At 44.0% G+C, this 15,315-nt stretch overlaps 1 protein-coding gene across 1 annotated transcript; it reads right to left on the minus strand.

The window, feature by feature from the left end:
• Window positions 1-1,741: 1,741 nt before the first annotated feature.
• Window positions 1,742-14,638, minus strand: vezt (vezatin, adherens junctions transmembrane protein; the record flags this gene model as incomplete). The annotated part of the gene is made up of 12 exons (XM_079236481.1): window positions 1,742-4,388; window positions 4,964-5,171; window positions 5,266-5,372; window positions 5,597-5,790; window positions 6,730-7,085; window positions 7,361-7,508; window positions 7,999-8,157; window positions 8,926-9,180; window positions 9,582-9,766; window positions 9,859-9,948; window positions 12,244-12,381; window positions 14,603-14,638. 12 exons carry the CDS (start codon window positions 14,636-14,638, stop codon window positions 3,826-3,828), a joined length of 2,439 nt encoding a protein of 812 aa, XP_079092607.1. The 3' UTR covers window positions 1,742-3,825.
• Window positions 14,639-15,315: the final 677 nt, after the last annotated feature.

A 15,315-nucleotide genomic window follows, 5' to 3' on the forward strand; every position in this document is an offset into this window, starting at 1 on the left:
TAGTTTTCCTAACTATGTAATAATGCTGCGACTCCTCAGCTTCATCTTAGGCAGGCTGTGAATAACTGAACTACAGGACATAAATGCTCATTTAAAAAGCCATTAATTTATTCAGAATTACTCTCATAACTTTAAGTGAAAGAGTCCAAAGATTAATCCAATTTAAGACAAAATTCTCTGCAGCTCCACAAAATCACCTTGCTTTTAAGACTCTTACAACATTTACACTTAAGTTGTGACCTTTATTAATAAAGTTGAACTCCAGGACACACACACAAGCTGTCACTCTATATAATAGATATAACATATAACGCAGCAGTGTATTTACATCACGTGTGTGTGAATCAAGAGTAAATGAAGGGTTAAGGTTTTGTTAAAATGCATGAATATGTAGTTCAGTGTTCAGCGGCTGGAGGGAACACTGTGTCCTCACATGCATGTTATGCATTTAAAAACATACGTTAAGACCAGCGGCCACAACGACACACAACATGACAAAAGAAAACAACTCCTGCAGGACGCGATACAAGCGGCAGAGAAAACACACAGGTGTGTTTGTATAAAATATATCCTATAAAACAGGTCCCTTTACCAGGTTCCGAGTCCTTGCAGCCGGTGATCACACCACTGCTCAGCTTCCATAAGGAGAGGAGGCGGGCAGAGCGACGAGGAGAACCACTTGATTGGCGTGTGGGTGCAGCCCGTTGAGGGGGCGGGGCTTAACGATAAGTCCCGCCCACCCCCGCCACCTGTACTATCCTGGGGTTTTTCTCATTACCGATGTTATCATCGCTGTATAAATACTAGTAAATATACAGTTATAATCACTGTATAAATACTAATAAAGATAGTTATCATCACTGAATTATTAATACTAATAAAGACAGTTATCATCACTGTACTAATACTAATACAGTTATCATCGTTTTACTAAGATTAATAAAGACAGTTATCATCACTGTATTACTAATAAAGACCGTTATCATCACTGTACTAATACTAATAAAGACAGTTATCATCACTTTGCTAAGATTAATACAGTTATCATCACTGTATTAATACTAATAAAGATAGTTATCACTGTATTAATACTAATACAGTTATCATCACTGTGCTAATAAAGATAGTTATCACTGTATTAATACTAATAAAGATAGTAATCATCACTGTATTGCTAATAAAGACCGTTATCATCACTGTACTAATACCTAATAAAGACAGTTATCACTTTACTAAGATTAATACAGTTATCATCACTGTATTAATACTAATAAAGATAGTTATCATCACTGTATTAATACTAATAAAGATAGTCATCACTGTATTACTAATAAAGACCGTTATCATCACTGTACTAATACTAATAAAGACAGTTATCATCACTTTACTAAGATTAATACAGTTATCATCACTGTACTAATAAAGATAGTTATCACTGTATTAATACTAATAAAGACAGTTATCATCACTGCCACATTAGAGATGTTTTCTCTGTAGCCTGTTCAAACTGCATTGAGTATTTATATAGTTTGTGGTATTATTACTGTGTTCTGTGCTTTGCTTATTATACCTGCAGGACCGATTTCTATGAATTATATTATATTAATATATATTATATATTCAATCTGTGATCAGTCTTTCCTCTGGTATTAAACTCCAGTGATCAGTCAGATCAGCTGCAGCTTCCAATCAAATAAATGATGAACAATGAATTTTAAACCCAGTTTTAGATGCATGAAACTTTTATTTACTTGTTTGATAAAATAGACAAAGGGAGATTTCACAGTTTCCCCCCATCTACACCACATAAGACCAGCTCTAGATCAGAAACCTCTATATGCAGACTTAATCAACATGGTCTGGATCAACACACGACTCTTGAATTTGTTTAAAACCGGTATTTATATGTTTAAAACCTTTGATTCAGTTTACCAAAACAGAAAGAAGGCAGTCTCATGGCCTTTTCTAGATGTAAGTGAAGCTGCTGTTGCTCCGTCTGTCCACATGGTGGCGATGTTCTCCAACACATGAAGCTGAAGCAGCTGATGAAGAAAACAGAGTTTACAGGTTCATTCAGTGGATAAACAGCTTCCCATCAGCTGATCTTCACTGATGAAGACTGAAGGTTGAGAATAAGTCTTCACTATCAAACAATCATCAGAATACTAATGAAGCCTTTATTTACTTCTGGAAACACACCACACACCTGAAACTACAACCTGGAGGTCGACGAGGTCGCCAGATGTCATTCTTTTAAGAGAAAAGTCAGATCACACCAACAGTTAAAGTAGTGACAATTTGTGATTAATTCATTAGTGAATTAACAAAATGAATCTACATCTAATTTGATCGTCATTAATCATTTTAAAAAGGTAGATATTCAAGCAAATAAAAGCCAAATTGTTGATGGTTCCTGAACTAAACTTTCCTCAAAAAAGGCAGAGAAAGTCTTTAAAGGCTTTAAAGGGGAGCACCAGCTGTTGTGGGTGAGATAAATGCAAAATCCCACAAAACGTCTCAAGTAACTCACCAAACCGGTTTCTCTACCCCGAGCGCGAGAGCCTCTGAAACACGAGCGGCAGAAAAGACTTCAATACATGCGATACGTCCAACTCTTCCAGAACGGTATTTTATTTCACGTTGGAAAATGCAGGAGTGGGTCAGAGGAGGGAATACACCAGGGCTGTCACTCTTATGGCAACATCATATGAAACAAAGATTGCCCTCACACGAGATAAAATAGAAATAAAAATCACCCCACTTTTTTTTTTTTTGGTATTACTTTACCCACACAGGTATTTGATTTGTTTTTAAACCTCACAGCAGCACACAGATCCGTCCATAAAGTGTCTCTTTCCTCAGAGTGCGCCCCGGAAAACAAAGACGTCGGGGGAAGAAAAGAAAAGGGACCGGTTTCAGTCGACAGGAATCGTTCTTAGATACAATAGTGTTGCATTCCAAGTAGGATCGCGTCTGGTGGGCTGATTGTGTCCATTCAGACAGGAAGTAGAGGGATGGAGTCGCAGAAAGAAAGAGCCGATAGAACATCGCATTCTACTTCGTGCATATATCTGAAGTACTGTACTAAAGTACACATTTGAGCTCCTGAAATCCTGAATTATTTTGTTTAGTTTACTTATTTTACAAATACTAAATCATATTTTAAAGTAATTTTACTTTCAATACTTCAACTACACGTTAGGTCGAGTTGAATGAAGAACTTTTACTTGTAGTTTTTACGTTGTGTTTAAGCCTCTTTCCGCTCATCTGTTTGTTTCATGAAGTCCCAAAACTTAAATTTGGTTGTCATCTCGAAAATTCACATTTATCTTTGCGTTCCCTCTAAACAGTGAAGTAACTTTATCTTCTATCCCGACTTCTCAAGTCCTCCAGCCCAAAACTTCCCGACAGCAACTCAGATTTTCTCAGTAACTGTTTTGAAAACTGCAATTAAAACCATTGTATTCTCAAAGAATCCAACTACACTTTTTATTTTAATGTATGGAGCCAATTGCTTGTTTCCACACCTGCTGCTGAATGAGGAGAACAACACGCACTGTGTGGATCTCTGCGAGTGACCTGTTCTGGTCTTCTGACCTTAACAATGAAAGGTCATATTTTGTTTTAGTGGTTCTGGTACCTGAGTTTTAACAGCGAACGAGCAGAAAGAATTGTGGGTAGTAATGTACAGTAAAATGGACGGATGGGTAATACGGAGTGGCGTTAATTTGAAACGGTTAACACGGACGCGTCGATAAAAGACTCGGACATCAGACATAAATACAGTCTCTGCTCAGCGGTCGGTTAAAGCAGCGAGGTTTAACTTCAGTCCTTCTCCGGGGTTCGTCTGTCGCTCTTCTCACCATCATCATCCTCCTCCTCCTCCTCCTCATCGTCTCCGAACGTCTGCTCCTCCATGGTGACGAGCGAGTGCGAGCGCGCCGCCACCTGAGCGGCGAGGGCGGAGCTGAAGCTAAGCGCCTCCGAGCCGTGGATCTCCGCCAGCCGGTCCATGACGGACACAGCCGGGGCTTTGGGCTTCAGGCAGAGGTCCAGGCCGTTCTGGCCCTCCCCCTCCTCCGGGCCGCCGTCGTATTGGTGCAGCTCGGACGCTCCTCCTCCTCCTCTCGCACACACCGAAGTTCCTCCCAAATCCTCGTCCTCGTCCTCCAAACCGCAGCTGAACTCCCTCACCGACTCCGCCGAGGGGTCAGGCCCCAAACCGCCGTCTCTTCCTTCCCCTTCCTCCCCTTCAGTTCCTGCAGAGCACTCCGAAAAATGGTTTTCCTCCTCGTCGCCACTTTCTGCCGATCCCAGAGAGGTCGGAGCGTCCAACAGCTCCGTGACAGTATCTGGACTCTCACCGGGAGCGGAGGGAGTCGCAGCAGCTGCAAGAACGAAGAAATATGTTAATTAAAACCTTGTATTACAAATCTGAAAAAGTCAGTCATCAGCAAGTATTGTTTAACAACTCTTCAATTTGATTTAGTGATCGAACACCCGTTGTCTTTGGGAAGCCTTTAAATTAAATTCATTTTGTATAGCTCCAAATCACAAATGACCAACTTTAAATGTATATGGTTTGTCTTGTTTGAGTGGATTAGGGCTTCAACTAATAGTTATTTTTATTAGTGATTCATCTACAAATTATACTAAAGTATAATATAAATCGCATAGACAATACATTTGTTGTCCATAATATGTTGGAACATAGTGTAAAATACCTAAAGGGGACATCAAACTTTTGACTGGGCTTATTGCTGAAACACTTTCGATAATTTTAGTGATGGTTAGTTTTGGCAATTGTTAAAGGGAAATTACAATGTCAGCAAAGTCGCCAGTCAAACTCTGATGTCCTCATCTTTAAATGATCACAGGAGAGAGAGAGAGAGAGAAAGAGAGAGAGAGAGAGAGAGAGAGAGAGAGAGAGAGAGAGCGAGCAGTGACATGGGTCAGTGCAGACCTTGGTCGTTGAAGAGCATCTGCTTCCTCTTCATCCTCTCCCCCTCTGACGCACGGAAGCCCAGCACAGCTTTGAGCTCCGACAGGACGCGACGCGACTCCTCCCTCTCCCGCCGCTGCCGCTCCCGCTCCTCCGGTGACAAGATGTCGGACCAGGACTCTCTGTCCTCCCCGTCGGAGTCGGAGTCGGACACGTAGGCCTCCCACTCCTGATCAAAAACACACAAAAGCAGGGAAGGTTGACAGCAGGACGACTGTGGTGGGAGAGTCTCGGTGTGAAAGCACAGTGCAAGATGTTCTCACCAGCTCTTCAGGCACAGGGTCTCTGTCCAGGATCAACGGGAAGGACGGAGGAGGAGCAGGAATCTCGGGCACAGGTGGACCACACTGCTCCGGACCCGCTGCATTACCTGCAGAGGCGGCGGGGACTGACGTTATTGCCCTGCTCTGGTTGGTCTGTGTCTTGTCCCACATTGTGAGGGAGCTCCTCAATAGTCTTGAGTCATGGTAAAGGAAGGAGGAAGTCTGTGCTAAAAATAGGCCCTGTGTAAATATGGAGACTAATATAGTACTAAAGGGGCTGTTCCTGTTGGCTGATGCCTCGTAGCTTAACAAATGTTTGCGTTCAGCTCACCTGGACAGGTGTTGACCCGTCTCAGCATGCGCTCCACCTGGCTGACGGTGTCCTCCCAGCAGCCCGAGCTGGCCTGCATGTGAGGCTGCAGCTGGTGCAGCCGGTCGCTGAGGTCCTGGTAGCCCTCGAGCGTCAGCTCCGTCGGCTCCTTGGACACCATCAGTTTCTCCAGGTCGTCCTCCAGGATGATCATCCTGACGATGTCAAAGACAGAAGAGGAGGACGGATGTTGACGAGTCAGTGAGGCGTCAGATTATCTTCTGTTGCAAAAGAAACTCAAGCGGTCAGACATGAGTTAAATTTGAAAGAATCAGTTTCATAAACATGAAATCTGACAGAAAAGGGGGTAAAATGAAAGTTCAAAATAAAAATGTGACGACCTGCTGGTCTATAATTCTCTACGACTCCTTCTTGTTATGGCTTTGATGTGTGCTCGTCACAATAAACTTTGATGCCAGGGAATAAAGTAAATGACACTTTCATATTCAGGACACATGGAATGCAGGGAAACCGTCCTAATAGTTACTTTGTCTTTGTGAATGCTGTGAAATAAACAAAAGGAAATCAGCGAGGAATGACATTTCATTAAAAGCACAAATGTCCCTTGTATTATTTTTTTTTACATTCATTTTTACATTTTTTACATTCAGTCACCTGCATACCTTGTGAATGAGGTATATTTTTTTATTTACTTTTTTTTTTTTTATTTACCTCAAAGGGCCGCCCATTGCTCCCTAACCAGGGATGGGTCAAATGCAGAGAAAAATTTCCCCAAGGGGATTAATAAAGTGTATGTTTCTTTTTCTTTTCTTTATGTTTTATAAAAAAGATATATATTTTTTCCATATTCCCAGTTTTTCCCCCATTACATACATTCTATCTTTTTGTTTTTCACGTTTTATTACGTTCTTTGCACACTATGGTAACGATGTAATCCACAATTCTTAATTTCCCCTTTTTTCGAGTCCCTGCAACTCCACTTTCTTTACCCGTATGTATGTCTTTACGAAGTAATACTACTGCTTTGCTGCACCCAGTTTCCCCTGACTGGTCATTTAAGTCTCGGGAAGTCAGTATTTTGTGTGTGTGTGTGTGTGTGTGTGTGTGTGTGTGTGTGTGTGTGTGTGTCTCACTCGCTGAGCAGGGCTTTGAGGTGCAGCTGCAGGCTTCGGATGGAGGAGTGCAGGGTGTTGAGCTCCCGGCATTTCTCCCTGACCCTCCCCGTCCTGTCAGAGTCCGGCGTCCTCAGCTGGGTCTCGAAGTGTCGGTGGAAGTCGAAGCTGCGCTGCACTTCGCAGAGGCAGCTGGCCAGAGCGACGTGGAGGGGCTCCGTCACCGCGCCGATGGAGCGGTGCAGCGGCGGAGGAGGCGGTGAGGCGTCGCTGTTGGCTCCGCCCTCTTCGGGCTCCTCTATTCTTCGCGGCGAGAGAAGAAGAGCGAGTCGTCGGAAACATTCGGAGCTTTGCCCCACCCACAGCTGGAACAGCATCTATAGGAGGACAACACAAACAGTTAAGCATTGAAGCCTTTCACCAGGAAACCAGTACAAGTCCTTTCTTTGGCTTTTTTTTTTAGCCGTCAAGTGTTGCTCGTTGCTGGCCCTTTACTTCTTCAGCCAAACTGCGGTGAATCATGAATACACTTGACGGGTTACATGACAAAACTGCGCTTGCTTCTTCCCCGTCTTGTCGATAGTTCGAGGAAAAAGATGGGAGGCGACCGCCAGCAGCTGGTTACCTCATTTAGCCCGGAAAGAGGCCTTACCTTCAGGGCAGGCAGGCTGTAGTCGTCCGTCAGCTCCTGAGCCTGCTCGTCACCCAGGTGCTCAATCCCCAGGCCGAGGCCCAGCTCCTTCAGAGGCACCGCGGACACATAGTTGGTCACATTATCGATCTCAGAGTTCAGAGGGAACGTTGAGAGGGGTTAAGGACACGTCCCTCTTCCATTAAAACAATATACGTGTCTCACAAAAACATTACCTCACATGAATCTTAACTTATAGGGAGTTGTTTCCGATTTCAAAGTGCATGTAAATACCTAGAAAAGACCATAAAGCATCAACAACTGAATGTCATCAAAAAAGGTCTTTCAACCTCGCCACGCAATTAACATTCACCTCCAGCTGAGTAGTAGATGTGAAACCTCAAAAGACAAAAAAACAGTGACATTTTCCCTCCACACTCCAGACATACTGTAAATATTTCACTCCTTTTTGATCTGCAAGCATCTCACACATCATGACATGTATTTGTCGAAATAAAAAAAAGGTATGAATTTGAGTGTTTTTCACTAATTACAACCAATCCAGACTAGTTACCCTCTGTGACACTACGAAAGAGGCAAACAAAACAATCACCTGAAGACACACTTATTTGACGTCGTTCTCTCGCGGTAAAGGATATTCCTTGAGCATGTGACAGGTGGCTCTCCGCGAGGCTCTGAAGGCCGTGCGGAGCGCCCGGTACAGGGCCTTCCTCAGTCCGATCAGCTGCTGGCCGCGTGGCACCGCCCCCGCACCCGCCCTGCTAAAGGAGCCGGCCGCACTCACCCTGTCGAGCAAACTTGACAAGTGAAATGTGATACAACTGTGGAGACGTCCCAAAGAGGCAGGGGGAGGGGAGGGGGAGGCACACAAAACACTGAACACCACATCACTAAAGACGACACACGAGACGGAAACCAACAAGCTGAGAAAATGAAACACAGGAGGCTGTTGTGACGAACAAGACAACATGCCATGCTTTTAAAAGGAATAGTTCAACATTTTAGGAAACAAACACGCTGAATCGCTTTCTTACCAGGGAGTTACACGACAAGACCAACTCTCATGGCTGTATGGTAAATATGAAGCTACAGCTGGTTAGCTTAGCTTAGCACAAAGACTGGAATGAGGGACAAACAGCTACCCAGCTCTGTCAAAATATAATAAAATCCACCTACCAGCACCAACTGAAGCCCAGTAATTAACATGTTATATTTTGTTTTGTTTAATTCATACAAAAATTGAAGTGTAATAAGTCTTTGGACAGAGCAAGGATAGCCGTTTATCCATTTAGTGGTATGGACCTTCTCATCTAACTCTCGGCAAGAAAGCGAAACTACTCCCTTAACTTACTAAGTGATTGAATGATGATCAAGCGATGCTCACAGACGGACAAGTAGAGTTCTAAAACAAGCGCTAAAACACCGACAGACACACTACCTGACGAGGTTAGTTAACGAGTGAATTAACAGCAGGCTTGAACCGGTGGAGACGTGACAGGAAATGCACATGAACATGATGTGATTGGGTTGACATGTAGAGATAAGAAACAAACAAGCACACTTACAGGGTGAACCCTCTGGAGATGACCTCGGTCTCCTGCACCAGGCGCAGGGCTTTACGAGACAGCCCGGTCAGAGTCTTGCTGTTGTGGACCAGCGTCTGGAGCTGCGTGGCCCGCCGGTGGACGGCTCTCTGCATGCGGCCCCGCCTCCACAGCAGGACCCCCCTCATTCCCAGCCAGCCCAGCAGCGCCAGGCCCCCGGACGCGGGGCCGCAACCCAGCAGCATTGCAGCCAAGCCGACCAGCCACGCCATGTCCCTGAGTGAGGACGACAGGGAGGAATTCTGATCGGTGCAGCCATTAACTGGTTATTTGACTGCTTGGATCCATTTAAGGACACGAGCAAAATCAAAAAAATAGTTTTGTCAAATGTTTTTTTGTCAAAACTTGCTTTTCTGCAGGTCTTTGATGAAATCTTCTGCTTAGATCCAGTAAATTTATAGATAAACACGGGATGGACTAAGAGGATCACCTCACAATCAAATACTTTCTTCCTGCAACACAGTTTTTTATTATTTCCTTTACTTTTACTAATGTTTTAGAGGCGATGGCTTCCGTTTGTTCTGGCTTTGCATTGGAATGCTTTATATTCTTTGGTAAAGCGATTATTTGTGCCCATCGACTATACATCTGTGTGTGTTTGTTTCCTAACAACGCACCATAGGGAGGGTCTGGCTATGAGGCTGGGTCTGGGCAGGATGCCTGGTCGGCTGGATGAGCCAGAGGCGGACGAGCCGAGAGTGAGCAGACTCGGGTCTAACAGCTCGATCAGCTCCACATCCTCCTGCAGCAGCACGTCCTGGTCCAGAATGCACTTCACCGAGTACTGGCCGAACACACAGTCCTGGAAGAGAAGAGAAACACATGGGAGAGGGGGGGTTAAAATAATTGATGCCTTTAAATATAAAACAAAGTTCTGTTTCTCATCCTGCCTACCAGCTGCTGGCCCATCTTACGAGACGCGGCCGCCCGGTGAATCGGACTCCATCTCCACAAGGCTTCAGCCAGTCTCCATAAGCGTCCTCCCTGCAGATCACACAGGGGAAAGGTTATAATTCAGTCAATTAAGTAACAGCTCTGTGCCAGTTGTATGCAGGGCTTCTTCTAGCTTGGATTTATTTCCCAGGAATCGCACAACCATTAAATAACAAGTGTGCACACAAAAAAAAAAAAACACGCACACACTCAGACGGTCAAAGGGAGTATCCAAGGAGACAAACTCTTTCAGGCCACAACAACAAGTGCAATGTGTGTTTGTAAAAACACTCGCTCCCTGGTCTTATATAGCTCTGTTATGGCACCAAAACCACACAACCACTTCACTTGGTAGAATTTTCATGTTGCCGTTATGACTGAATGTTTACATTTTTGGCATCAATAAAACTTTCATCCTTTCCAAATGTACAGTTGACAGATGGAAAGGAAGAATTCTTCAAGCTCCAGAAAAAGAAACAGGTTTGTATGTCTCTCACGTTTTCTAGGAGTCGCTCTAAACAGTTTGAGACATCTGATCACAACCAGAGTTACGCGGTGCCTCAACATTTTAAAGTGTGTAAACATTTCGATGCATAACAAACCTCCGGATGCTCAAAATGTTGAAAGTTTTTCTTGCAAGTGATTAAGAGCTTAAATAAAACCCCAAACTGTGCAAAGCCTAATCGTGAATCGGATATTTAATTCACTAAACAGCTTAGAGTGTTTCGTGGAGGCCGTGAAAGGCTTTGTTTAAAAGAAATGTGACTCACTTCTCAAGATGTGTTGCAAGTTGAGGCTTGGGCTTTAATAAATGTATCATTCTTTTTACTGTTAATGTAATCCTGAAGAATCCTGTAGAAAACAGCATCATAACATCCTGTGCAGGGTGTGCGCTCCAGGGGTTAATGATCCGGTCTGGGCCGCCCCGTCAGCGAGCTGACCCCTTCTCTGGGGGCTAAAGCACAAGCGTCATTCGTCTAAAGGCTGCAGTAGTATTGATTACCGGTTCGAGATTGAGTTTCAGGACTGGGCTTTCACACAACACTGGTCATCAGCCTCAAAGTAGGCCACAAGCCCTGCTACGTCTTCTCTGCTAATCTCATCCGATACCACCACGGAGATGATGTAAACCATGTACGGATTCACTCACAGATGCCCGCCCCCTCACTGCTGTAGAACATCCTGCCACCGTCTGCTTTTTGCTCATCAGTATGCTCCCGGTGTCGCACGGACGACACGCCAGCTTCCAGACACACTGGACCGATCGCTACCAAGCGAGAGAATGGACACACTCGGCACAGACAGCTGCGTGTGACAGCCAGGCTGTGTGTGTAAAGCGTGCACTGCTTTGAAGGGAATAGAAATAGCTTTTGGGCTTTCTTGCTAAGCGCTAGACAAGAAGATTGATAACACTCTCATATCTCTCCATTCACTGTAGAGCAAATAGGTGGTAGCCTAGCTTAGCATAAAGCAGACTTTACAGACTCGAAAAAATACAAATACCTGACGAATCAACAATTAAAGTAATAATTCGTCGCAGTCCTTAAAGCGTATACTGCACACACAGATTCAGAGACCGTTTACTGGCATTGTGAAGAAAGACAAACTGCATCGTTTTGCATCGGCTCAGACTTTATCTGAGCTACAGGAAACTGGTCACACAGGGACGACCCGACAGGTTTCCTGTCTCATCCCTCATCCTCCTTAACTCCCTAGAACAGCAGGGACCCAGAGAGGAAGCATGACACGCACGGAAAGTTCCTGAACGAAACAAACACAAAAGTGTTTCCCGTTGCAAGAACGGGGAGGGAGTCATGTGATCCCGAGCTTTCCTGGACACATTACTAGACTCAAACTACACTCATCTACGGTTCGATTAATGCAAGTGCTGATCAAAGTTCACAAGTTCCTTTGATTGCAGAGTTGAAGCGCAAACAAATCTATTAAAATAAGCATGCAGACGTGAATATCAACAGAACACACACAATTAGTAAGAGGACGCTTCCAGAGGCAGGAATAATGTCACAGGGAGAGAAAGTGTAGGCTCTCTTTCTTCTAAGCAAACAAGGGGGAACCCCCAGTGTGTGATTGAAGAGCGAAGAAAATGCAACGCAAAATACCTGCATCTGTGTGTAGGAAGCCCTTGTTGCCATGTGTCGTCTGACTGAAGCAAAGAATATTATAAACCCGTTCACATAACGGTCTGTGGGTGACTGTTTGGAGTCAATAGTTGAATTAATTGCTTTCTGTCTGACTGCGCAAATCAAACAGTGACACACACACTCCGTTTGAATAGTGATGCAAGCTATTTTCTCGATTAATTAATTGTAGTCTATAAAAACTCACTGAAGTTTTCCTTGGATCTTCATTGGGAGAGGTGAGGTCTCCCTCTTCTCCACCATATTCGTCCTCCTGCGATGCCGTCGGACATGTCTCAAAGTCTGTGTGGCCTAGATCATGCAGGTACTGGAAAAGAGGGGAGTTCTGCAAAGAGAGAGCGAGAGACAGATTAATGCAGTAGTTGAGGAATGATGGATGAGGAGCGAGAGACATATAGTGCCAGATGGAGGGACATGTGGAGAAAATGTGGTGATTAGGTCATCAGTCTAGTGGAGCATTTTCTTGCTGCCGCACCGGCCGTCTCTTCTGTTAATGCCCTCGTCTCTCTCTGTCCTCCCCAACCACCTGCCAGCATTTATTCTTTTATACATTTATTTAGATTTGACAACTTAAAACAGAACTCCAGAACTTTAAGGATGAAATACAAAAGAAAGGGAGAAAGAAAGAGGGAATGTTAAACAAAAAAAAAAAAAAACAGCAAATAATAATAACACATGCGCACATCACCAATGTGACATAAGTTGGTTATATCATCAGGTCAAGTCAGTGTCGGTACCAGTGTTTTTAATCTGGCAGAGCAAAGTCCAGCCGGAGGGGTCCACCATGTTTCCATATCCTGACAAATCTGCCAGTATTTTTTAATACAAAAAATATAAAATCGATTTAGCTTAGGCCTTGGACACTGTCGGCCGGTCTATCGTAGGCGAGGTGTGGTTCTCGAACTACAATGCCGATAAAAAGTAGTCACACCCCCTTGGATGTTTCACTCTTTTGTTGCTTGTATACATGAAAACATGGTCAATATAATTTGGCAGATTTAAACAATGGTGGATTTAACTGAACTCTGTGGGATGACCAGTGAGTTGGAAATCTTTTTGTAGCAATCTCCTGACATGCTTTTCAATGATCTTTTGTCCGAGTTGCTTGGAGTGTTCTTTTTGTCTTCATGTTGCAGGAATACTGATGAACCGGAGACCGGACCTCCCAGACACAGACAGGTGTTTTTATACTACAATCACTTGACATCACACAATTGACTATCACTCTGCTATCAAATTTGCGGAAAATGCCCTTTTCAAAGCACTCTTTATTCCTCTGTTAACTGGCCATCTTTACACACTTGTCGTCGACTCACTTTATCTGCAAAACCCTCCTTTGTATGTCTGCTGCTTCCTGTTATCCCGTGCATGTTTTGTTCTTTTGCTGCTGCAGTCTTGTGTTGCATGTTTGTCTTATCTCTTGTAGTACGCTACTTTTGTTCTGCTGTTGTGTTGCCCACAACAGCCCTATGTTTGTGTGCTAGTCCGCAGGTCTTTATGTAATACCCTCTTCCCTCAAGAGGCTGTGCCTTTTGCCAGGTCAACATTTTAAATGAGAATGTGTGTTATAGGGACTTACCTGATAAATACAAGTTTAATCAAAAATAAAAGTCTGATGCAGGATGAGCTGGTTTTGCACTAGTTTTGCGTGAATGTGCCCAGACTTTGACAGGCCAGTCTACTTTCCCTCCTACTCTACATTCTTTCCTCCATGCAAACTACTGCTCTGCTCTGAGAATAAACACTCAAAAGCCTAAGTGCCTTCACATGTTAATCTATAAATCAATAATAGTCTTTTTAGCCTCTTCGTGCACCATGGAAACTAGACTCATGCGAGCACAAGTCATCATGTAATAATCCCGTCAACTCATAGAGGGGTAAACACTGTTGATGCTGTTTCTAATCCTGAAAAAAAGACAGGTCAGACTCAAATCAGCCAGGATATAAGCAGAGAGGAGAAAGAAAGAAAAAACATCCCATGCTAGAATTTGTCCAAAAAGATGTTTCCCCTCCCAGCTGCTGGGAAAACCGAACTCAGCATCTCTGCTGTGGTTTTTGGTGCCTGTGGGAGTATCTCAGTTTAATGTATTTAACCCATCATACAATCCTAGATGGCAGTCAAACAATGAAATGCTACTCACATGCATTGTCACCATCCAGACGCAGAGTGAGTGAGTGTGTGTGTCTGTGTGTCAAGTGCCTTCACATGTAGTGCCCCCCACCTACCCAGACCAGAACCGACGCATTGGACCTGGTCCTCCCCACCCCGTCTCTAACTACCAGTCTAATAACGATGAAACACTAACAACAACAACACTCAGCTCCCTCTCGTGACCCACAAAGCTCTTTGGCAAAAGCACCGTTAGCAGCCAGCCAGATATGTGGATTTGTTTGGGGTCGCCAACGCATGACAACAGGGGGCAAGCGGCTGCTAGCTCTCTGAACGAGCTAGCTGCCGTTAATGAATCGGAGAGCCAACGTCTGGAGGTGTGACAAAGCATCTACAAGTTTGGATTAAATTAAAAAGCAGCGGCTGTAACACAAACCTCAAATACCACATCTTCGTCAAACTCCTCCGTCATTGCTCTCCGCCATCTATACACCGCCCGTTGGCATTCTGAAGTTGGAGGCGACGGCAGTCGGGAACAAGCCGCTGAGAAGTTGGTTGTGTTAGCCGGTTGCTAAAACTTAACGCATAAAACTACATTTCCCATGGTGCATGTCTTCGACCGCTGTGTGCTCGCGAGCAACCCAGACGAGTAAAACGGTTAGAGCGCCTCAAGTGGGCGCGAGGGGCAGTGCACCGACCGTTAGGAAAAAAGCGAAACGAGGAAATCGAGCATAAAGCTATCAAGAATCAGCCATTAATATACCGGAAGTTCCCTTTAAAATAAAAAACTACAATTCTTTAAAATAATTTGTTGTACATTTGAATCACGGAATCAATCGTTATTATATTTATATTAACTGTAAATACACAGCTGAACTTAAATGTATGCTCAATGTTGTGCTTTTTTTACATAAAATTGCAACAACTGTACCAGGTATTCTTCAACGGTAATTTATTTTGAAACCTACAAGCGGAAGTGTACTGTTTTGTTACGTTCTACTTGACATTGTTGGGAAAAGCACCGTGGCTGAAAACTTTTGGGGGAAAAATGGGAAAAGTAAGAAGCGCAAAGACTTCATCCGTGCATCCGCTGGCGAGATAAGGAGCGACAGCGATGGATTTGCATGTTTTCTCCCTGGAGCGGTTCTC

The sequence above is a fragment of the Taurulus bubalis genome (assembly GCF_910589615.1).
Source record: "Taurulus bubalis genome assembly, chromosome: 20".
NCBI lineage: Eukaryota > Metazoa > Chordata > Actinopteri > Perciformes > Cottidae > Taurulus > Taurulus bubalis.